Raw genomic sequence first — 24,216 nt, 5'->3', positions numbered from 1 at the left:
AACAATCTGACATTGCAAAATTCATCATTCACTCTACATTCATACATCACTCATGAATATTCATAGCCAATAGGATGGAGACCAGAGAACAATGAGGGTTCACACAATGGCAGCCTTTCTCATACAACACCACAGCCTTGCAACCAGCCACGTGCACTCTGCACAACTTCATCATCGGACAATGGTCACATCCATTCATGATTCATGAATATAGTTGGGCTCATTTGACTTCAGTGACTTAAAATGGACATGCTGAATTTATTGATGGAGGAATGGACTGTACACAAAGCCATGAAGTATTGACTGTGCACCGTGACAGACTTTAGAGTTGTTTGAATGACATTGATGACAAATCAGTCACATCTGCAAGAGAATACTGTGATAGGTTTATTGAACATAAAGACGAGGATAACCATTAAGGGTTTTATATGAGGAAGTCTTCAGACTCTGGAAGCTGTCTTATGTAAACATAGAGGCAATGTTGTATTTATTACCGTGGCATGAAGGTAATTGTTGGCTGGAACAGGTGGAGATCATATAAACTATTTATAACACCATGACCAGATGTACCTCAAGGTCAGATCCAGGACACAAAATCAGAAATGTTGCAATGAGATTTTGTCAAAGATAAGAATTTGTATCTGTGTTTGTGTTTATTTCTTATGTGTGGTTTTGTTACCCAATTTATGCTTATGGTTTACAGCTAATTCACTGGGTGAGTGAGTGAGTTTAGTTTTACACAGATTTTAGCAATATTCCAGCAATATCATGGCAGGGGACACCAGAAATGGGCTTCACACATTGTAACCATGTGGGGAATCGAACCGGGTCTTAGCGTGACGAGCGAATGCTTTAACCACTAGGCTACCCCACTGCCCCCTGTTTTACTGGGTCTAAGCAGGATTGGTTTAACACTGTTTAATAATATTCAAATTATATTCATGTCGACATGACGGGGAAGGAAAGCCCACAGTGATACCATTGCTTGTTTGATATTTACTAATGCTGCAATTAATAAACTATGAGGTAAATACGATATGTTTTAAGAACTTAGAGAACAAGTTTGAATATGTATTCATAAACTACTCTATGTTAAATATAAAGATATTAAAATAACAAACATGTCATGTAATTTCTTAAGTTGAAACATTTACATATGTTCTATACACCAAAAACAGCAATACATTGCAAATGCCAAAGATGATGACTTTTATGGAGAAGCATGTACAGTGTGAATGCCCCACCCACCCAAGTTTATGTACAAAATCAATGACCCCCTCCCCCCCATAATTTCTAAGCATAATTTTAAACATGCATTTATGTACAAAATTGCTGCCTCTTGACATTAGTGTTGGAATTGGTTATAATCTCATAATTGATGATTGGTTCATTACACCCGATCAATCATCGAAAATAATTTGTTAGTGTCAATTATCAAATTTTCTTGTTATGTTTGTTAATGGACAAAAGTATTGTTGCTTTTTTCTCAAATTGCACAAAACACATTTGCAAATTTCACATCTTTAAAGGATTACTAGTATATTTGGAACATAAATTTCCTGGAATCTTTAAGATAAATTCAGTCATGACTGGCACATGCTTGTAGTGCATGAAATGTAACTTTAATGACACAGACAAAACCAACCTTGTGAAAAATATTGTTGATGCAAACAAGTGTTTGAAAGTTGTTTGTGTTTTATGAGAAAACATGATTGATTGCTTGGTAGTTTAGTCACTACAACCAATCATCGATAATTTGAATTAATCGGAACATTGACATGAGGATAAAACAAGGAATTGTGGATTCATAATTAGTGTGAGTGGAGTATCCAGAGTAAACTGAAACATGGTATCTATAAGTTGGCTAGCACAGTAAAACATAAACCATAAGTGGTGCAAGAATGGCACAAGCACCAACATACATAGTTTGTCATAAGGGCTGGATATTGCCCTGATTCTCATATTGCGATATATTGCAATAATTTAAGAGATATTGCAATATATATTGTGATATATTGAATGGAGGGTTTCTGCCCAAGTACGTACATCATAAATTCATAATTAAGCTCTCTGTGTGTGACATCACCTTCTTAGTTACACCATACTGTCAGGCTCCCAGTCCTCATTGTGCATTGCTGTATGCCAATGGATTAGAGATAAATAAAATGGATATAGAACCTTAATGTGGAATGTTTAATTGAGGTATTGCAACAAAGGTTTGAGAACATAATGATAAAGTATAGTAATAGTATAACATAAGTTTCATGGTCAGTGCTTCAACAGAATGCACTTCAATGCAGTATGTTGTAATGATTGTTACTGTATGTCAGTGATGAATTCAGATTCAACTCCAATATAAACATGTGTTAACATAAACTATTGCAAAATGAAACAAAAACAAGATTCAGGTGAACTGCTTGAGCTTAAACCCCTCATGTAACCTCCAACAACTGAGAGCCTTGACTACTATTTCATTATACAGTTAGTAAGACTTAGACCTTTTATAAATGACAAATTGATAACATATGTCTTATTATGAAACAAACAAAAATAACAAAATAATGGGAATCGTGAAATGGTCACTCAGAGCCAGAGCCTCTACTGATAAGTCCAAATAAAGAATTGGTCCATTTGAGGCCACTTAATTCCTCCAAAATGTAACATATATGAAACCATGAAACCCACAAAACGTAAAGTATTTGGTAGAATATTTAATTGGCACTTTTTGAGCCACTTATAAAGATACTCCAACTTGTAAAATGGTACATGAAACCAACAGAAATATAAATATATTTGGCACTTTTTGAGCACATTTGTTTGCTTTGGAAACCAAGGGCAGATAATTCAAAGGGAGTTAACTCTGGATGACCGGATATATTGCAGAATCTGAACCATATTGCGTACACAGCCCTATTTGTCATACACACTCTGAAACAAGTATATCTAATGCACCCAATGTGTAATAAACCTTTGGCAAGTCTAGATTACTACTGCACTGAAAATGATGAAAGTTTCTGGCTTTAATAATTTATTGAGATAATTTAACAACTTTGTTTCTTTAAAATGTTTTCATCTTCATGAGTAGATGTAAGTCTACCACACACATACAGGTACAGGCATATTTATATTTGAATGCAATTATTTTGATTCTGATGTTCAAATGAAATCTTCATTTACAATTTACAATTCATCTGAGTAGGAGCTTTATAACAGGTATATGATTAATGATTCTCATTCTCCTTTTATTAATCTTTCTCTGTAGTGGATCAGTTAAAGGCAATCAATTACCATATGTTTTGCTGCATCTAGTAAAATCATATCTTTATCAGCTTCAGAATACATCACAGCTGAGTGAGTGAGTGAGTTGGGTTTTACACCACTTTTAGCAATATTCCAGCACATCACAGCTGGAATTGCAGATCCATATATATTTGGTCCTAAACCTTAGTCCCATTGGAAGCTTCCATAAACAGTCGGACAACTGATAAACCAGATCACCTACTTTGTGTAACCCTCTGGAACTGCGTATACCTTTGAGATCAATATATACAAAAAAAATATCTCTGGCACTGTTCAAAATATCTAGCATTTCTAAAATACAAATTATATAATAACCCGTAAACAAGATTTATCTAGTGTTTTGTGGTCATGAGTCATGCGACGGTGTCATGTTGGTGTTCAGTTTAGCGACAGACTTTCCCGTTGTTATCATGACACGATCTGTGTCAGACTCCCAGGTCATCAGCTGAGCCTTGTTTGGCTCTAACGACGGTTCGCCACACCCTGATTATGTTATCAGAACCAATCAATAATGATCACGATCATGAATGAAGGAGGCAATCTCGACATAATAACACAATGACTGCTACGACTCTATCAGCTTAGCGAAAACAATTGGCAATAATCCAAATCGGATGACTGCTAAACCCTCAAAAGTGAAGGTTTCACAGATACACTTCCGGATTCCGTTTCGTTAGCAAACGCATGTTGTGGATCTTCAAACACATGCCAAATGATTTGACTGCAGATATAATGTATATTTTATACACCACAATAAGAAATAAATGAAATAAAACCGATATTACTTACCAACTGCAATCCAAAATTCCAGATCCCCTACGCAAAGGCGACAGTTCGACACAATGTCTGTGGTTCCAAATTATGTTCTCACGTCCCCACTGTATAATTTTACTGTTATATTACTTTCTACATGCTTGACGCATTTAGGTTCGCTTTAATATAGCCATGCGATCCATAAACGGTCCACTCACGCCGGCCGCTGCGGTTTGGCGGTTATCCAAGCGATAAAACCGCAGGTGAAATTCGCGAACAACGTCAGACAAATATAACGCTAATTGTAACATTGCCCTAAGACGGTCCTGGCATTAATCTGACTCGTCTCATCTAAATATTTATGGATTGTAAATGCTACTTTCCCAGTAATTTCTGTCATGGATTATGAGTATATTGAAATACTGAGAAGCAGGGACACTTTATTGTCGAGCATGATACACACGCAAATCTATTGTGTTACTTTATACAAGGTTTAGTACGCTGATTCGTAAGAAGGCTTTACGAGCACGGGACAGTTGTAAACTATTTACGTTACTATGTGAGATTTTTTAGAGCCTTGGGTGTATAAAGCCCTTTCTGTTATCTTCTTTGAAAGGTCTGCACTGCCTGGTCGGCCTTCATCGACATATGAAAGACCTCAATTCTTCAGAAGCCGCGCCTTGACAAGAAACCGTGAATGGTCTTGCGGACTTCTTCGTTCTGAATGTGTAGATTTTGTCCTAACATTAAAAGAGCGGATCCTTAGAAATGGTTTTTCTTTCATGTTTTTTGCTGTTTGGAGAGCAGGTATGCCTTGGCTCTCGTTGTTGTAACACTCGCCAATAACAGAAAAGTCATTTATCTCTGTGTTGTAAAGAAATCGTTAGCTCTTTTTATACATGTTTTTTCCCAGACCTTGGAGAAGAGCTCTTAATTCTCACGTGCCAGCAGTGTTAGGGAGCTGAGGAATCTTTGTATTTTTTACATGGAAATAATTGTCAGGTATCGATTGTTAAGATCAAGGCCCTGTACACAATATTTGAGATTGTGTTAGGCATGTTGTTCTGATGAACCTAAGCATATGATATGCGGCATGGTGGACGAATGGTCCTATTTCATTTGTCATGTCCTCTGGTCAAGTCTGTTGGTAGTTGGGTCGTATTCATACCTCGTGGGAATATTCGCTACCATGACTGCTACGTTATGAGCCACGCTCTGGTGAAAATGCGAAGTAGTGAAATCCAGTTTTTATATTGCATGATGGCAGAGAGGTTTATACACAAAATAACTTGAGTTAATGTGCAGATTTTTTGGGTTGTGACAGGTCCGTAAAGTATGGAACTGTCCGTAACCCTTGGAAAGTGGCCAGACTCGGCGAGCTATCATTGATCAAGCTGAAACAAAAGGGCTTAACACCAAATGCCATCCATGCAGATAGGACTACAACATTAGGGGAAGGATGCCTCTTCCCATGTGACGTCAGTGGGTGGCTAGCAGTGTATAAACCTTGCAGGGAGAGTTTGAAGATTGAGAGTTTGAGGTCAGCGACCTCGAAAATGATCCAGAGAACCCACAACATGGCAATGATGACCGACGACGACTGTGCGTCGTTTTCAAGTTCAGTAGGGAATTCCTGGGAGAGAGTATATTCCATCATCACTACGAAGAAATGGCAAGGAAGAAAGTAACACTTTCGGTTCCAAAGTTTCTGATATCTGGTAAAAAATGCGCCTAGCACAACATGTCTCATGACTATCTAGCTCTGTTTGGAGTTTGTCCAGAAGGTTTCTTGCAGCGATAAATAATGTGATTGTGAATGAAACCTGGGTTCTGGGTTCACTTGAGACCTGAGACCAAACAACAACCAAAACAATGGAATCATGTTGCATCACCATCACGACAGAAGGTAAAGACTTTCCTATCAGCGAGAACGGTACCCTGTCATGGCGACGGGGTCATCAGCTCTTCAGAAAGGCCAGTCAATAAACAGAGGATATTATGCACTTTACGGGCAATTACTGGGTAATTAAGACTATGACACGAAGAAAGCCGACATGGTCTCTTCCGGCAAGGGAGGTGGGGTAGCCTAGTGGTTTAAGCGTTCGCTCGCCACGCCGAAGACCCGGGTTCGATTCCCCACATGGGTACGATGTGTGAAGCCCATTTCTGGTGTCCCCTCCGTGGTATTGGTAAAAGCGGCGTAAAACCATACTCACTCACTCACTCTTCCGTTGCTTCTTTACACAGTGCCAGGATATTCTGTTTGAGTATTCTTATCCCTGAGACCGCCTCCGTGGTGTAGTGGTTAGAGCGTCCGCCCAGAGAGCGGAAGGTCGCGGGTTCGATCCCCGACCGCGTCATACCAAAAGACGTTAAAATATGGTACTTGTTGGTCCCTGCCTGGCGCTCGGCATTAATGGGTACAACAAGGACTGGTCGGCTCGGAGTCAGTATAATGTGTCTGAGTGGGGTATTCATGCGGCATGGTATCTCAGTGGGCTAGCACTATAAAATCAGCTTCAGTCTGGGCTAGTACAAGCAGCCGCACATACACATACACACGCATGCAGGTCGTCATATGAGCGAAATATTCTCAAGCACGACGTTAAACCCAATTTCACCTCACCTCACAATCCGCTCTAGCACAAATCAGTACTTTAATATTTTCTACGTGTGTGTGTGGCTTTATGCTCCTTCAGTACCAACCCTATTCTCCTGGTCTGGTTCCCTCAGATTTCCAGCATGAATCTCATGAATTAAGCTCTGAACTGGAACCCATTTCGAACGATGATGTCACAGCAGTTAATTGGATTTGTTTGGACAACCAAAAGGACTTCAACAAAATCGGGATAAATTCCCCCAACATTGTGGGCAAATGTGTATCAATCTGGAAAGGGATTGTGTAGCAAAATATATCGTTTTAATTGGTTCAGTTGAAGTATTTCGATGTAAGGACCTTTACAATCGACCTACTCATCTTTGTTTAAGGAGTGACGACACGCTCTCCATATCTCCTATAGCACAACATTTCACTTTCTCATGGGAATAATTTGATTGGAAGGCTATATTTAACGTGTTCAAAAGAATTAAAAAAAAATAAGAAACATGGGTCATATTATTCTTCGACCAGTACCTGGAAACTTCTTCGAGTGGCATTTAGAAGTTGGTGTGATGAAAAGCGGGGGAGTTCTATGGATATACAACTTCTTTAATATCAAAATGAGCGAAGTTTCGGTGTAGCTACTAACACGAGATTTTGCGGTGTCAGGACATCCAGTATGTCCAACAAATAATTTATTTTTACTACTAATAATAATATAAAATCTGAGGATTGTTTTTTTTTATTTTCCGGAACATAATGGTTTTCTTTTGAGTCTGACAATCCGGTGATTGATATTGTCAGCAACGATCCATGTCTGTTAACCCGATCTATCAGGCGCCTCTAGCATAGTTTGCTGGGGAGCCATTCTTTCTGACCCGGAATCCACACGTGTATGTCCTTTATGAAACCTAGCAATATTCCATTCCATGCGAACAATGAGTTTTGAATTTTTCTCAAGGCAAATACCTAACAGGCAACATCATGTGATTAAATCCTTAGTGAAGTACACGAGTTAGTGCTGTTATTACGCTTTGTCTGGTGTATGTAGTGTAAGTGTAGCTTTCAATCGTTATTCCATTCAATTAATTTCATCCAATATTATTTTCTAATTTCTTCAACTGAGCGGCGTGTAATCTACCTTACAGTTCCTTTCACAGTGTTCGAAATTAACGTCGGTCCTTAGGCCCGAAGCCGACTGAAAACTATTTGGATCCACAGCTTTTGTTTTCTACAGGTCCTTATGGCCGACAGCTTTTTCATCCCCAGTAACTTTTCAGGAGTATTATTTTTTAGAAATATCATTCAGTAATTACTAGGTTGTATCAGTCCCTAGAGTTAAATTAAACTCTTTAACTCAGTTTGTTAGTTGTCACATTTTTGCTTGCCGGGAATAACTTATATTGTAGCTAAAATATAGGGCCTACACAATCTGATCAGGACCCACAACTTTTTATGGTTCTGGGTCCTTAGGGCCTGCGGCTTTTCAGGGTTGAGGGCAAACACTGTTCTTTCCTCACCAACATAATTGTTATGAAAAGAAGCTTTTGTGAAAGACCAAGAACTCGGGGCTTGTTGACAATCCGGGGATCAAACTGTGTGAACCAAATGTGTGATGTGTGTGAACCCAGACGGCGTTGGCAGCTGCAGCAACTACCCATGATCTGTTACTCTGGGTGTTAAACGCGGTGTAAAACAAAATTCACCTATACAATGTAGAATAAATCCGACGGATTACAGTTAACCTGCTTGATATATTTTTGGCCTTATTCAAAGTCACCCCAAAGCCCTTTAAACCTCTAAGTTTAAAATGTACCAGCAATGCTATCATCACTTCCTTGAACAGTAATCGAACGAGGTAACATCTCACATTTAAGGTCCGCTTCAAAAGTCCGCTAGTGTTCAAACATGACACTTTTCGCGCCACGAGGGAGCAATAAATTACCAATTTGTAAACTTAATTTTTTTGTGTATTTCAATTCCAAAATTGACTAAAATGTTGCAAAAGATATTTTACAAATTAATAAAATACTCACACCAGATGATATTTATAGTAACCATAAAAAATGAGAAAATTATCTTTATGTTTTTCGAATTAATAACTTGTCCCTAAGACGGAAGTGAACAGAACGTTTGTTGATATTCCTGTGCTCTCGTGTGTGTAAGTGTATCTGTTAACCTTGCGATGCTAAGTGTTGTCGAATACTCGAGCAGCTCTGATGAAAATGACATTCATGATTCAACGGAAGCAATTCTTCCACCCACCGTCTCTGACAAACGATCAGCTTCACCGTCAAATGACACCAGCGATTGCAAACGCTTAAAAACTGTCGAGCCAGAAATTCGGTGAGTGAATATAAGCATATTGACGCCATGCGCGTGTCTAAGTGCACAACACATTAATAAGATATTTACAGCCATCTCAGCAAAGTAGCTCAGTGTCGTCCGCATAAGCAACAGCGGATGTGGGGTTATTTATGTTTTTTTTTATTCTCGTCTAGAATACAGAATTTAAATAAATTGAATTTTAGTTCGATGGCTCAAGGATGGATCGTGTCAGCTGGACGCATAGACGAATGCAAAATATGATAAGCTTAAGGGGTTGGGGGAGTCTTTCTGGAATGTTGAAAGTTATGAAAGTTTATTATTTGAAATGTTTCCTTAAAAGGAACTGAAAAATTTACAATAGAGTATCCGGGATATCACTCATATCAGGAACACTAGTTGTTGCTTCAGTTACTAATATAAAGGTGTTGTTCGTTTGTATAGTCTGTTTGCAGTGAAAATGCACTGATGAATTTCACTCTAAACAAAAAAGTAAATCGATTAAAGCGAAATTAAGATTGCGAATCCTCATAATTTTACCTTGCCAATTGAACATTCAAATCTCAGAATTTTATTCAACTTAGGATAAAAGTTGTTTAACAAACGATCATAGTTTCAAATCGCTATTATTGGGTTGTATTACAGGGGGTATGCACATCAAATGAAACACCGAGAACAAGTAGGGCTGGTCTAAGTTAACGCTCATTACGTACCGCATGTGCATTTGTTTCACTGTTCCATCTACTGCGTTTTCATTGCAAACAGACTATAATCAGTGTTTATACATCAGGTAATTCGGTATTTCCTCAGACGTGAAGACCAGCTCCTCCCTCTGCCTTCAGCAATACAGAAGTTGTATGATGATGGAACTGAGAAGACTCGCAGGGTGGATAACAGTAAACATTGTGGCCGGATACGATCCTTTGCTCATGTGGAAGGCAACTGGGCCACATTTGTGTATGTCCCAGGTATGTATATAATGGTATGTGGGTTGGGTGGGTAGGGTGGTGACAGCAGTAGGGTTGGGGTGGACACCGGGGAGGGTAGGTAGGGTAGGGTGGTGACAGGAATACCTACATGTTGGGGTTTGGTGGACATGGATGAAGACAAGTGGAGACAGTAGGGACGGGAATACAATTTGGGGTGGGATGGATGTAGAGCTGGTGGGGACAGGTGGAAACAGGGATGGGTCACAGGTGACAGGGAATGGATAGGAGTGTGGGTTGGTCGGACACAGAGACAAGGGTGGGGATAGGCAAACAGTAGAAATGGATGCAGATTAGATCGATACAAGGGATGATGGGACAAGAATATGGGTTGGATGGAAACAGACAAGCAAGGGGACATGGGAAGCAGTGGAGACGGATGGTGATAGGTGGATACAGATAGATACACCATATACAGGGATAACTGGGTCAAGAAAGAGTTGTACTGTAGACAGCTTGTGCACAGAATCGGGTTTGGTCAGGGAGTATGGACGCAGGGAGTTGGGAAGAGTTGGACTGCTGGTACCTTTCCTCAGGGGTGGAAATAACCCATTGCCCGACGCCCGAGCCCAGTGTTTTTTTCTGTCGGGCAAGCAAATTTGTATATCACACTGTACCGGTGTCCAGTTGATATTCCAATGTTAATTATGTTGTTTATTTAAAAAATCAACAAGAAAACGGCCGGTATAGTGGAAAAATTATCAGGGCAAGTGATTTTACATGTGCCACTGTACCGGAGTACATTAGCAATTTTAGAGTTATTTCCACCCCTGTTACTGTTTGAACCATGATTCATCAGTGATTTTCCAAATGATTCCATGATTTCCATGGCATGCAAATTGAGAAAAAAAATTAGTTATCTTTTAGAATTTGATCATTTCCCTGTTCATACATTTACAAATTTTGAGATAATAGGAAATATTCATTTCAACTGGGCATTTTTATTGTCATTTGCTACAGACTCTGGATTGATTGTCAACGCAACAAATCCATGTTGAGTGTAAGACACTTATGTGTGATGCATATTACAGAAACCTAATTTTTTAGATATCTTTGCCATGTCATATATGCTGTCATGTGAACTGAATTCACACATTCTCTTTTGTTGTTGATGTAGAGAAAAACGTAAGATTCGTCAAGTGTTTGTGTTTCTGTGTTCCAGTCACCCCTGACGACAGACTTCTGGAACTGTTCACCTCCCTGCTCTCATGCCTCCGCCCCCTCAAGTTCCAACTGATGTCAGATCACCATGTGACCCTCTCTCGAACCGTAGTGATCCGGCACCACTGGATAGAGTCACTCAGAGACTCCCTGAAGGAAAATCTCTCATCTTGTGATGGGTAAGAATTTGTCGTGTGTATAATACGAAATGAGTGATTCAGTGGATGTCTTAATATTTCACGACCCGTGAAGCTCTGGGTTAGAAGGTCAGTAACCCACACTTGTCGTAAGAGGCGACTAACGGGATCTGGTGGTCAGGCTCACTAACTTGGTTGACACATGTCATCAGTTCCCAATTGCGCAGATCGATGCTCATGCTGTTGATCACTGGATCGTCTGGTCCAGACTCGATTATTTACAGACCGCCGCCATATTGCTGGAATATTGCTGAGTGCTGAGTGAGCGTAAAACTAAACTCACTCATTTAATATTTCACAGTTGCCTGCCCATGAAGATCGGGGTTAGAATTGGTCTTCAGCAGCCCATGTTTGTCATAATGACGAACTGGTTCAGACAGTTAGTTTGAATATTTTGGTGCATTTTATAACTGCACAGTATTACCGTTATACCGGTATATCGCAATACACAAACAATACATATTACAATATGTTTTCTGAGAGTGAGTGAGTGAGTTTGGTTTACGCCACTTTTAGCAATATTCCAGCAATATGTGGGGACACCAGAAATGGGCTTCACACATTGTGTTCATGGGGGGATTGAACCAGGGTCTTATATGACGAGCCAACGCTTTAACCACTAGGCTACCCCACCGCCCTGTTTTCTGAGAACTGGTATATTGGGTAAAGAGCATATATGAAGTTTTTGTGATTATCTCTATGGTTTAAATTAAAATCTACACAGACTTTCATTCACAACAAATGTTGCCTTCGTTATTCAATGACAGATTAATTTGTATAAAAAAGAAAATAGAACCCATGACTATGCAACCTAATTTTGAGATTGTTGTTGTAAGAAACATAACATATATGTTTAGGGACTTAGAATGTAGAAAATAGGATTGCAATTGACATGCACAATTAGTGTCACACACTGTCAAACACTTAAGTTTGCAATATATCGAAATACGTATCGCAATACAGGTGCCTCTATATATATATATACCTAGTGCATGTCATCATCCCAATTGTGTAGATTGAATGATGCCAGTCACCTGATTGTCTGGTCCAGTCTTGATTATTTACAGACTAATAGCTGGAATCCATCGTATAGCTGGAATATTGCTGAGTGTGGTATTAAACTACAAACAAGGTAAACATGTAACAGCTGGCCAGTTCATATTGTGATAGTAAAGCAGATGCCTATCCTTACGCTTTGGGCGTAATTATTACAATTGTAACCATTAAATTACGCCATTACACTTAATCTGCGAAAATTATGGTTTTCTACTCGTTTTACGAAAATCAGTAATGTGGATAAATTTTCACAGGAAAGTGTTTATAACGCACAGGTGCAGGGGTGCACAAATGGCCTTGCACCAGGATAGGAATCGCAATATTCCAGCTCTTAGCACTCTTAGCATCGCTCATTCCAATTAACTTGTAAGGAATTAAAGTATTTTGTGTCACATGACCAACAATTTTCAATGTATGGAGCTTCATAATGATTGGTCACATATGTTTCTGTCTAGAATCTTCCTTTCGTGAAAAGGTGCACCATGTCGAAGCGTTCGGCAGACAAGTATTACACTTTTTAGGTCCAAATTACACTTTTTGACCTCCAGTATTACACTTAGGCCCCAAATAGGGTTGGCATCTCTGGTAAAGCCTTAACATAGGTCATAGATGTTTTACCACATCGGTAGAACACACAAAGATGGGTATTGGGAAGACAGTGCTAGGTTCTAATCAGGGATAAGAATACTCAAACAGAATATCCTGGCACTATGTAAAGAACCAGCTCTACACTCCCAAGAAAATGTCGAAAAACTGAAGCTATCGAACCACCATCAGACAGAGGCAGACCTTATATTCTTCTCTGAGTTTGGGGGTGGTGGGGTAGCCTAGTGGTTAAAGTGTTTGCTCGTCACGCCTTCCGGTTTGATTCCCCACATGGGTACAATGTGTGAAGCCCATTTCTGGTGTCCCCCGCAGTGATATTGCTGGAATATTGCTAAAAGCGGCATAAAACTAAACTCACTCACTTCTCTGTGTTTCTTTGGGACCAGAATTGTCTCCCTTAGTTACAGATTTTGTAATCAGCAAATATTGAGTCACTCACTTCTCTGCATTTCTTTGGGACCAGAATTGTCTCCCTTAGTTACAGATTTTGTAATCAGCAAACATTGAGTTGTACATGTCAAGTTTTTCATCAGTTACATGTTAGAAAAAAATGTTAAGACCTGTTCATGTTTGTGTTGTTTCTTTGTGAAGGAAGCTGATCTGATTTGTGCTACTGCTGAATGTAGTTTATGGATCAATTTTGTTGGCACTTAGAGGAATAAAAATATGCTCTTTGTAGTTAGTTTGTTTCATTTGTCATGTTTTAGGGTCATCAGACCTGTGAACAAAGTATTAATAATCACCCCCTTACATTTTGCAGCATGCCTCATGTCTCAGGAATCGAATAATCTTTGGAGAAATCTGGAGTTGCTCTTGCAGAACACTGTACATAACCTTGCTAAACATAGATATCTATGTGTATTAATCGTTTGTTGTTTCAGCTGTATCTGTGATATTGTGCAACCACGACTCTACACCAATGATGAGAAGACCAGGTGAGTGAGTGAGTGAGTTACAATTTATGCCGCACTCAGCAATATTCCATCTGTATGGTGGCAGTCTGTAAATAATCGTGTCTGGACCAGACAATCCAGTGATCAACATCATGAGCATCAATATACTGGGATACGATGACATGTGTCAACCAAGTCAGCGAGCCTGACAACCCGATCCCGTTAGTCGCCTCTTACGACAAACATAGGTTACTGAAGATCAATTCTAACCCGATGAGTTATCAAGTGGCCTTATTCAGGGTTTTATCTTGGGTCTGAAATGTGTGCCTGTGACAGGAAACTTTGAAATGTTTTGGGGTCAAACATTGAGATTATTTTTGAATTCTCTATTTTCCTGAAATAAACATGATAAAATGACCATTTATTATGAGTGTAATAAAGTAAAGTTCAGTATTAATATAAAGCCCTTTTCGAATTCATTAGTTCACTTGTCACTGTTTTTCAGAAAATCCAAGTAATCTTTGCCAAGATAAAACACTGACTTATGACATGATGTTAGTGACAAACTGTTAAACACAAGTTTCACCTATCAGTGTACATTTCAACTAAAGTGTTTCCTCTTGGCTTTGACATCAAAAACAGAGCTCTCCGAAACATTTTATGTGCTGAGCTGGTTGAAAATTGTAGGTATTGTCTTGTATGACAGGGCTCGAAAACTTAAAAAATATGTAGGGCGAGTAATATGAACTTTCCACTCTTCCTTCGTCCAACTTTCCCAATAGATCATGCATCACAATGAATATACATTTAAATTATTTTATTTCAAAATGTTTGCTTGGAATAAAACTACAATAAACAGTACTTACTTTGTCTTCTGTACAAAATCTTTGACAAAATTGAATTCATTCACCATTTAAGATAGCTGAACTTCAAGGAAAAAGAAAAATGTTACTTTTGGGTCAGAAAACATACTCGTCCTCTAGGACGAGCAAATTATGTTTTTCACTTGCCCGAAACAAATTTTGACTCGTCAATACGAGCGGACGAGTGGAATTTTCGAGCCCTGCTGTATGGAAGGAACTCAGACACAAATTAACAAACATGTGGATGGTATCAAGTAAATGCGTTCTTAAGTGATCTTTGAGGAATGTTTCTACCCAGGACGTTCCTGAGTCTGGAAGTTCAGGAGGAGGGGACTCACTTACGTCACTATGTGGATGTGGTCAACAAATGCTTCAAGGAGTTCCGATTACAGTCGTACTACGAGGTAGGTTACTCTGGAAGCTAGACTTGCATTTAGGTGATATTGGCTACAGAGGTTCTATGCAGTACTCTACAGTAGGGTTTCTCTATGATTAATCATTTTGTTTGTGAGAAAGAAGCTGAATTCCCTACTTGGGTACATCCATGGCACACCCTTTGATGAGATTGGTGGAATTTTGCAGGCTTGCTCCTGTTAAATGTTTGACTATACAGTTGGCCATTGGAATTGGTTTGATGTTTGTTATACAGGGCTGCAGATAATTTTTCAACATCAGGGAGTACGTACTCCTTATTTATTCAATATAGGAGTACTGGAAAACAATAAGAGTACATTAGAGTACTGAATGGAATTTAATGGAGTATCAGTAATCTTGTGTTTCGTTTCATATATGCACCACAACATTGCTACTCTTGTGTAAACAGGTCAATAAACAATAAAACAATACTCTTTCACATGAATATGTCTGTAAATGATTCTAAGACTGTAAACCATTACTGTGGTGCGTATGTGCTACGTTTTCTAAATTATTTCCTACCGTATCGTGCATATTTTTTACCCGTACATACGCCGATACGGCCCTTATCTGGAGCCCTGTTATATCTTGGCCTCACATCAGTTTGACATCGTATTATGATTGAATGGTCAAGAACGAGTGAGTGAATGTAGTTTTACGCCACCCTCAGCAATATTCCAGCTATATGGCGGCAGTCTGTAAATAATTGAGTCCAGACAATCCAGTGATCAACATCATGAACATCGATCTCCGCAATTGGGATACGATGACGTGTCATCCAAATCAGTGAGCCTGACCACCCGATCCCGTTAGTCACTTCTTACAACAAGCATGGGTTGATGAAGATCAATTCTAACCCGGATCTTCATGGGTTGAGTGAGTGAGTGAATGACTGAACATGGATCCAGAAGAGGCTGATGCAATCAAATAACCCTGTTGCCAAACATTGAATCCCTCAATTCCAGTACTATAAGAACAAGCTTTGAGGAACATCTCTAACTTTCAAGTACTGTATAAAAATAGGATGTATTCAGTGTGTGTTACTACTGATCAGGCAATAGAATGTAGTATCATCATCAGTCATTCAGGGATACAGAGAAACATATAGTCCTCATGCCACCTGAATTGGTGGTATCTTCCTACCACTGATGTTGATTGACAGATATGAATATTCCCATATTTCAGAATCCATCTTTTCACATCAGCATCGCTTGGTGCTTGGGAGATGTTACAGCTGATGTAACCGACCAAAAGTTCCGTCAGATGAAGGTAAAGTGTTACAGCAGACAATTTAGATGCACCTTGGTTAATATTGCCCCTGTGTTATATGGGCCTCCTGACATGATATGTCTTTCACATGACCTAGAGGTTTCCACAGGTAATTCCTTGATGTACCTACTTGTATCAAATACAGCTCTGATGATGCTCTTCACATGGATTAGTAACTTGATAATTGGATGATTTGTTATGCCATGTTCAGACATATATTGACAATTCAAAACCTGCAAGTTGACCCATGAAGATCAGATTTAAAACTGATCTCCAGGAACCCTTTCTTGTCATAAAAGGTGACCCATTGGATTGGATGGCCTGGCTAGTTTGGTTGATGCGTATCTTCTTATCCCAATTCCAATGTTCATGATGTCAATCAGTGGATTGTCTGGTCCAGATTTGTTTTTACAGACTGCCCTCATATTGTTAGAAAAATAACAGTGAATTCTTAGATAATAGACGTTTAGAATAATTTTAAAATCCATACTTTTAATCTTGGCGTTTCGAAGGTTTATGGTCTGCAGCAATTGTGATTGTATTTCAGAAAATGGTTCAAGTGTTTGGCCGGGAGAATCCAGATCTCAGTGTCCTCGAGGTTCAGGAGATCGAGTGCAAGTCAGGGAACAAGGTGTTCCGGTTTCCACTACAGCAGGACAGCTGACCCTAGGCAAATAAAATCCTCACACAACATTGCTGTTTGTCGTTTTAGTTTTAATATACCACTGTCTCTGAATTATGGATGGCCTCAAAACACTAGATTCCTTCCACAGTTTCATCAATGCCGTTCGTGACAGTCCTACTGAACAAGGTTCCTGTTTCCTAAACAGAGGACCATCACCTGATTCTAGAATTCCAACTGAAACTCAAGGCAGGAAGAGATCAATTTTGCAGAATTTGATCAAGGAATGTATCTTCAGCAACCTATCCTTGTCGTAACAGGTGACTGATTGGATATGGTGGTCAGGTTTGCTGACTTGGTTGAGACATGTCGTAGCCAAATACTGTTGATGTTCATGATGTCGATCATTTTACTTAATTGTTTATAACGCGCCATCGCGAGGGTTCGAATCCCGGATGGGACTCAACCCAACAAATGTACTGGAATATGTACTTTTCCAAGACAGTGTAATCCCAGATATGACATGTTACATTTGACCACTTTCTAAATGGCACCGTGAAGGTCCGGGTTAGAATATTGGCCTTCAGTAACCCATGCTTGTGGTAAGAGGCGACTAACGGGATCGGGATCGGGTGTCAATTTACGACAGACTTGGTACTGTGTTTGAACTGAAATACCATATGGATGGTTTCACAAGGAAGTTAGCTGTTCACGTATATTTCTTGTCTTGCATGACATTTCCGGTATTAACTACCTGTGAAGATCCGGGTTAGAATTGATCTTCAGTAACCCATGCTTGTCGTAAGAGGCGACTAACGGGATCGTGTTGTCAGGCTCGCTGACTTGGTTGACACATGTCATCGGTTCCCAATTGCGCAGATCGATGCTCATGCTGTTGATCTCTTGATTGTCTGGTCCAGACTTGATTATTTACAGACCGCCGCCATATAGCTGGAATATTGCTAAGTGCAGCATAAAACTAAATTCACTCACTCACTTTCTAAATGGCATTGTGTATTCATCGCCCTTATATGTAGCTGGAAAATTGCTGACTGTGGTGTTAACAAGACAACAATAATGATGTTTGCAACAAAATCAGGTTAAGTTACATGTTATGGGTGTACAACATTAAGTGTATATAAATTGTCATAAAACGTACCATTTAGAGAGAAACGATTTGCTGATAGTTCTGTCCGTCCGCAAAATATCCCAAGAGGCGTTCGTAAAATCGTCTATCTGTCTTTGCTTTGGACTGTCGTCATTCAGCTGTAATATTGCGTTAAGCAAACAAACACATGCTCATGATACAGTCGGAATTTTAAGCAGAGATTTCTAATGGATGGGGAAAACGTTTTGTCGTGTTTATTGCAAATTTCACAACATAACGCGCTATTAGCTGAACGGCACCTAAAATTACGACTTCCCAACTTGTGTTAGTTTAGAGAAAATTCACTCCGTAATGAACAAACCTGAAACCAGAGTTTTCCGCATGAAAAACGGACGCGGGACATTGTAAGAGGGGTGTATTCATTTAATCATGACCAGTTACTTTTCTTTGAATTTAATGGGCTGAATTGAACGGCTCTTCGGCAAACGTCATGAAATGGCTGCTGAGACCAAGCGAAAGCGAAAGATAAAAGTAATCAATTTAATTAAAACGAAAAACGAATGTAATTTATCAGTTATGAGGCTACCCCATTTTCATTTCAGCATAATTAAATCCCAGGACATGGGAAGGGACAAGTGTTTATGAAACATGCTATTAAGAGTTAAAAGTAAGTGTTCTTGTGTCATCGATAGTGGTTAAACGAGTATAAATAGACTTGGAACTTGGAACTGTCCCCACATATTTACTGCCGGATTTCTAACACCTCTTGCAGACCTGGGCCTAGATTTTCGAAGCTCTCTTAGCGCCAAGAGAGCTTCGAAAATCTAGGCCCAGTCCGTTTAGCCAAATATGGACCCAAACCGGCACAGACTGCAACAGAAATGGTTTCTGCTGATTTGCACTCAGAATCTATTCCTCTATCAGGTTTGACCTAGAAGGTCAGGACCATCTCCAGCACTTTACGTGAGGTTAGTTATTCTTTTCGGTTGTGTTTTAACTGTGTCATGATGCATGTCAAATGAAGGCATTGGTCTGATTTGTTTTAGAAATTTATAATTTAACAACATCAGATATCTGCATTTTGAGAATCTGCATCCTTGAAATGCAAAACTGTTACACATATGATAAGTCTCAGATTAGTTTCATCCTTATCTACCCATTGTTTTTGCGATCGTATCGTACCGTGTGAGTTTACGTACAATTAAATAGATTTGGAATACATGCTAGAATAACTGATTTTCTGTTGAAATCCGTTTAGCCTGCAACCAACGAATCAGATCGTAAATAATAAAACACACACACACACACACACACGAAAAAACCCATCATATAATTTTTTTCACTTAGAAACGCAGTCATCTGCCACCTGCCTGTTGTGTCTTCAGGAACGGGGGCGGTGGGGTAGCCTAGTGGTTAAAGCGTTGGCTCGTCACGCCGAAGACCCGGGTTCGAATCCCCACATGGGTACAATGAGTGAAGCCCATTTCTGGTGTTCCCCGCCGTGATATTGCTGGAATATTGCTAAAAGCGGCGTTAAACCAAACTCAGTCAGTCAGTCAGTCAGTCTTCAGGAACGTGACTCGACACAGGTGAGCCCCTTGTTGTAATCACATTGTGCATGGATATTGTCACTGAAACATGGAACAGTGTGGGCAGTTCCAAGTTTTATAATACCTAAGTGCTATTTTTCAGATACGTAAAAGTTTAGACAGCTGCTGGTTTGATAGAACATAAACCTGCCGCTCATCAGTTTATTGCTTCAGATTTGAATTCGTTTTTAAATTACAAAGACATTAAAAATTTTAAGAACCTGATCTGATCGCTGTTGCATGTATAATAAACTGATTTACGACATGCAGTATTGCATTACAAGGGTGTTTTTCTACCACAGCAATGCCCTTAAAAATAGCCCTAATAGTTACATTGAGATCACAGACTTCTTACATTAAGATCATTGAAGCAAATGTCTCTGATATTGTATGGGTCTTTTTGCAAGAAATAGCGAATATTCTGGAGAAATTGCGTCAGATGTTCCCTGTAAAAGGTCAGATATTCAATTCGAGATCTTTGCCACACTTAGCTATCATCGGAAGTAAGGATTTCAGAAAAAAGCTAGTTTTGATGAGACTTCACAGTGAAAAGCGTAAGTGAAAATGACAGATGGCGAGGTTCGGGAATGAATGCCCGACTCCAGTAGCTTCCAGGGTGACGTCTACATTAAGACGTGACATTTATGTCGACGTGACCGACAGAACAACAACGTCTCTGACCGTGCCCGTAGAAGCCGCGACTAAGCTTCAACAGACATACGGCTTGGAACCTTGCATCTTGAACACAGGTTTCAGATTGTTGGGGCGATGGATAGCCTAGTGGTTAAAGCGTCCACTCGTCATGCCGAAGACCCGGGTTTGATTCCCAGTTCTGGTGTCCCTCGCCGTGATATTGCTATAATATTGCTAAAAGCGGCGTAAAGCCCTACTCACTTAATCACTCCAGGTAGTCCCGCTTCAACAGAGGCGTACCGGCGAAGACAGTCAGACGACGTCTTTCCATCCGCAGCAACATCTGCAACGACCCAGAGAGGCGCCAAGCAAGACCAATACTGACAGCAGAACAAGAGCGTTAACTCTTCATGTTGTGTAGACAAATACCAGCAGTGGACGGCACGTTAATTGATCAAGGTCCTATTCACTGGTCAGTCACGTTTCTTTCCTACTGCTGACTGAGTCACCCTGGCTTTCGAAACACATGATCTGTAACAGTCGCACTTGTCTGAGATGAAAAATAATGGAAACACGTTTTCATCATCCCAAGACACCTAGCAACGTTGCAAGAACTCCTGGCTGTCTCTAGGACTTTCTCCAACGTTTATGGCCGCCTGAAACATCGTCAACAACAGCAATGACAGCAGTCTGACCGATTTTATTTTTCTTTTGCGTGTCACAATAAATTTTGCCTTCGGTGTCCTTTTGAGCCATGTAATTTTGATATTATCTTATTATATAGCTTTGGTGACATACAAAAAATAAATTGTGGTAAAGTTCTTGTGTACCTCTAAAAGCGGTCGTAAAATCCTCCTGTATTCACTGTTCTGACTTATGTGACATTCAGTTTGAGACGCACGTAATACATCATAGGTAGATCTTATGTCGTTCTGTTTATCGATATTTAATCATTTACATACCCCGGGGTAACAACTAGCGTATTTTGAAGTGACAGCAGAAACAATCAACTGTCTTTGTCTTTGAAACCAATTAAGATTTACATTTTCAATTTTCAAGAAAGTACTTTTTCATTATTATCCATTTATTTCATATAAAGAAAACCGCAACTATAAACATGTCTGGTAATATACGCCGAAAGGCTTACAGAGGAATTGTGCGATCTGAGCTCTGGACATGTTTTTATAAGTTTACATACCACATTACTCAAATTATGCTAGGGATTATGCGTCAACGTTAGCGCGTCAAACTCTGTGTATATGTGCAAATAGTCAAAGCAATGCTTCGAGAAGCACCATTGTGCCATACTACCAATACGTGTCTGAGTGGTTGCCGATAGAGAGTAAGATAGTTCCAGGGTTCTTACTTGCGTTCTGCAGGTCATTTCTGAGTGTAGTGGCATCGAAGTGATGAAGTCTTGCTGTAATCGGGACAAACGCGTCTTCCAGATGTGTGGCCTAATGCTGTCGACCACTAGCGTGTCGGTGGGTAGCGGATCCAATAGTCTGATATCGATTTCTTGCCCTGATCACTCTTTGTCTGACAGCAATGGCATTTTTGTAGACCCAGTTTCAAGTATACAATCTTTCTCGGTCGGCGTTGACGCTGAGAAGGCACGCGTGTTGCAGTCTTCCGTAGCAGGTTGTCAGGTTCGTTGACATATGTAATCATATCCCAATTACGTAGTTCGATGCTCATGTCTTTGTCACCGGATTGTCTAGTCCAGACTCGAATTTATAGACAGCCGACATATTGCTGAATATTGCGCTGAGTGCTGTGTTACACAACAAACAAAAAACAAATGTAGCAAACGATGTTGTGCTCTCTGATAACTGCGTGCAAGGATTCTGCAATTCAAACAATTTATAGCATCTTGTGCAATGTCCGTTCATCATGAAACGTCCTATACGGGTGACCCAATCATTGTGTATTACATTATTTCAATATCCATTTGTTAATGGATCATTTGATATCTACAAATCTTGATCCTCGGTAAACTTTGAGCAGTATAATTCTTTATTGAATCACTTGAAAAACATGTTACACTCATTTATCGAAACGTCGAGTAAGTATTGTAGATCGAAGGCAAGAACCGGTAATGGTTTTAGCAAGGAAGATGACTTCATCGAAAACATTACCTGTTCTGTTTTCAATCTGGAATTCATATTCAGCGTCACTTTCCACATGGATCTGTGATAAAAGGGATGATTTCAATATCTCTTTATGCCGAGCAATAATCCAAGAACTTTTAAGGTACAATAGAGCATGCTGTTTACCAAGACTCCAAAGATGGTCGTACTACTCTTGCTCAGAAGTTGTTCGATCAAAATTACATTCAAGGTCTCAGTAAAGCTTCAAGAAGTTTAATGGGTGACATGCGGAGGACATTGCTAACTTTGATGCATTAATGTCAAAATGAAGTTCGATGCAATTCCCTATCAGGACTTGTACCATACATTCCCGACTTTTGCAGGTGAACAATTGACTAGCCTGTGGATGTGTGTGTGACATGCGTCATCGGTGTGCAAGATACCCTTACATTTTTGCGAACACCGGATACCATCATAAGCTGGGCCCCGTCTCGCATATCGCTTTGTCGCAAGGTGGCGCGCGAAAAGGGAGCCGGGAACCAGCTTAATATCATCACTACTTTATAGGGATTCACACACAAATGCTCATTTCATACTCAAAATTGTGACCCGTAAAGATCCGGTTAGAATATTGATCTTCAGTAACCCATGCTTGTCGTAAGAGGCGACTAACGGGATCGGGTGGTCAGGCTCGCTTACTTGGTTGACACATGTCATCGGTTCCCAATTGCGTAGATCGATGCTCATCCTGTTGATCACTGGATTGTCTGGTTCAGACTCGATTATTTACAGTCCGCCGCCATATAGCTGGAATATTGCTGGGTGCGGTGATAAACAACAAATCAACCAACCAGCGAAATCGCATCCTCAAACGACCTTGGAAAGTGTTCTATTTGTTTTTGTCTACGAACGATATTCTGCTTTCATAGTGAATTTTCTGATGACGAGATTTGTGTTAATGTGCATTCGGGTCTCAAGGATGAGCAAATGTGACAGGGTGAGACATGGACTATTCTAAATCTGTGAAGTGGTGCTTTGCAGCCTCATCACTGACTGTTTGCCTTCCACGTCTCTTTGACGTTACCACCGAAATTTTGACGTCATGCCTTGATATAGTGACAATTCCATGCACTTACCAACTACTATCGTTTATTTTGATACCATGAAGATCCTGTTTAGAACTGATCTTCAGCAACCCATGCATATTGGAAGAGGCGACTAACGGAATCGGGTGGTCAGGCTCGCTGATTTGGCTGATGCATGTTATCGTATCCCAAATGCGTTGATCGTTTCTCATGATGTCAAGTCACTGGATTGTCAGGTCCAGACTCGATAATTTACAGACTGACGTCATATAGCTGGAAAACTGCTTAGTTCCACGTCATACTACAAACAAACACAATTGATATTTTGTAAAGGAACGGGTGGCCAAGTAGAGTTACGTCCCCTGTGCGTGCCAGAATCCTGTGAGCATGGGTTCAAATACCATTCTCCTGGGTATCCTGCATCAGGATCAAATAGGAAAAATCACTCGTCAATAAAAATTCTGAAATCTCTCTCGAAACAGAATTCATTGTTCCAGGAGTAGATCAATAAATTGTTTGTGAAAATGCACGCCCTGAGATGTTTAAACTAAAAGTCCTTTAAGTAGAAATAAGGTGAACTCATATCTTTATTACATCAAACATATCCGACGTCAAATACACACTATCCCCGTGGACAATCATTTGATACCGCAAAACATGTCCTTAA

The 24,216-nt window shown here is 39.8% G+C and overlaps 1 protein-coding gene across 1 annotated transcript; it reads left to right on the top strand.

Annotated features, from left to right (window-relative positions):
* Window positions 1–8,773: 8,773 nt before the first annotated feature.
* LOC124266374 (U6 snRNA phosphodiesterase-like) lies at window positions 8,774–17,115 on the top strand. Its single transcript, XM_046701185.1, has 7 exons — window positions 8,774–8,998; window positions 9,788–9,945; window positions 11,126–11,303; window positions 13,865–13,918; window positions 15,038–15,143; window positions 16,339–16,422; window positions 16,970–17,115. The coding sequence occupies exons 1-7, from the start codon at window positions 8,838–8,840 to the stop codon at window positions 17,084–17,086; spliced, it is 858 nt and encodes a 285-aa protein (XP_046557141.1). The 5' UTR covers window positions 8,774–8,837; the 3' UTR covers window positions 17,087–17,115.
* Window positions 17,116–24,216: the final 7,101 nt, after the last annotated feature.

This window comes from Haliotis rubra, unplaced genomic scaffold, assembly GCF_003918875.1.
Source record: "Haliotis rubra isolate DU_JTF1 unplaced genomic scaffold, ASM391887v1 Scf125, whole genome shotgun sequence".
NCBI lineage: Eukaryota > Metazoa > Mollusca > Gastropoda > Lepetellida > Haliotidae > Haliotis > Haliotis rubra.
Note: the sequence above shows the minus strand (reverse complement) of the source record. Positions and strands in the feature narration are given on the sequence as shown.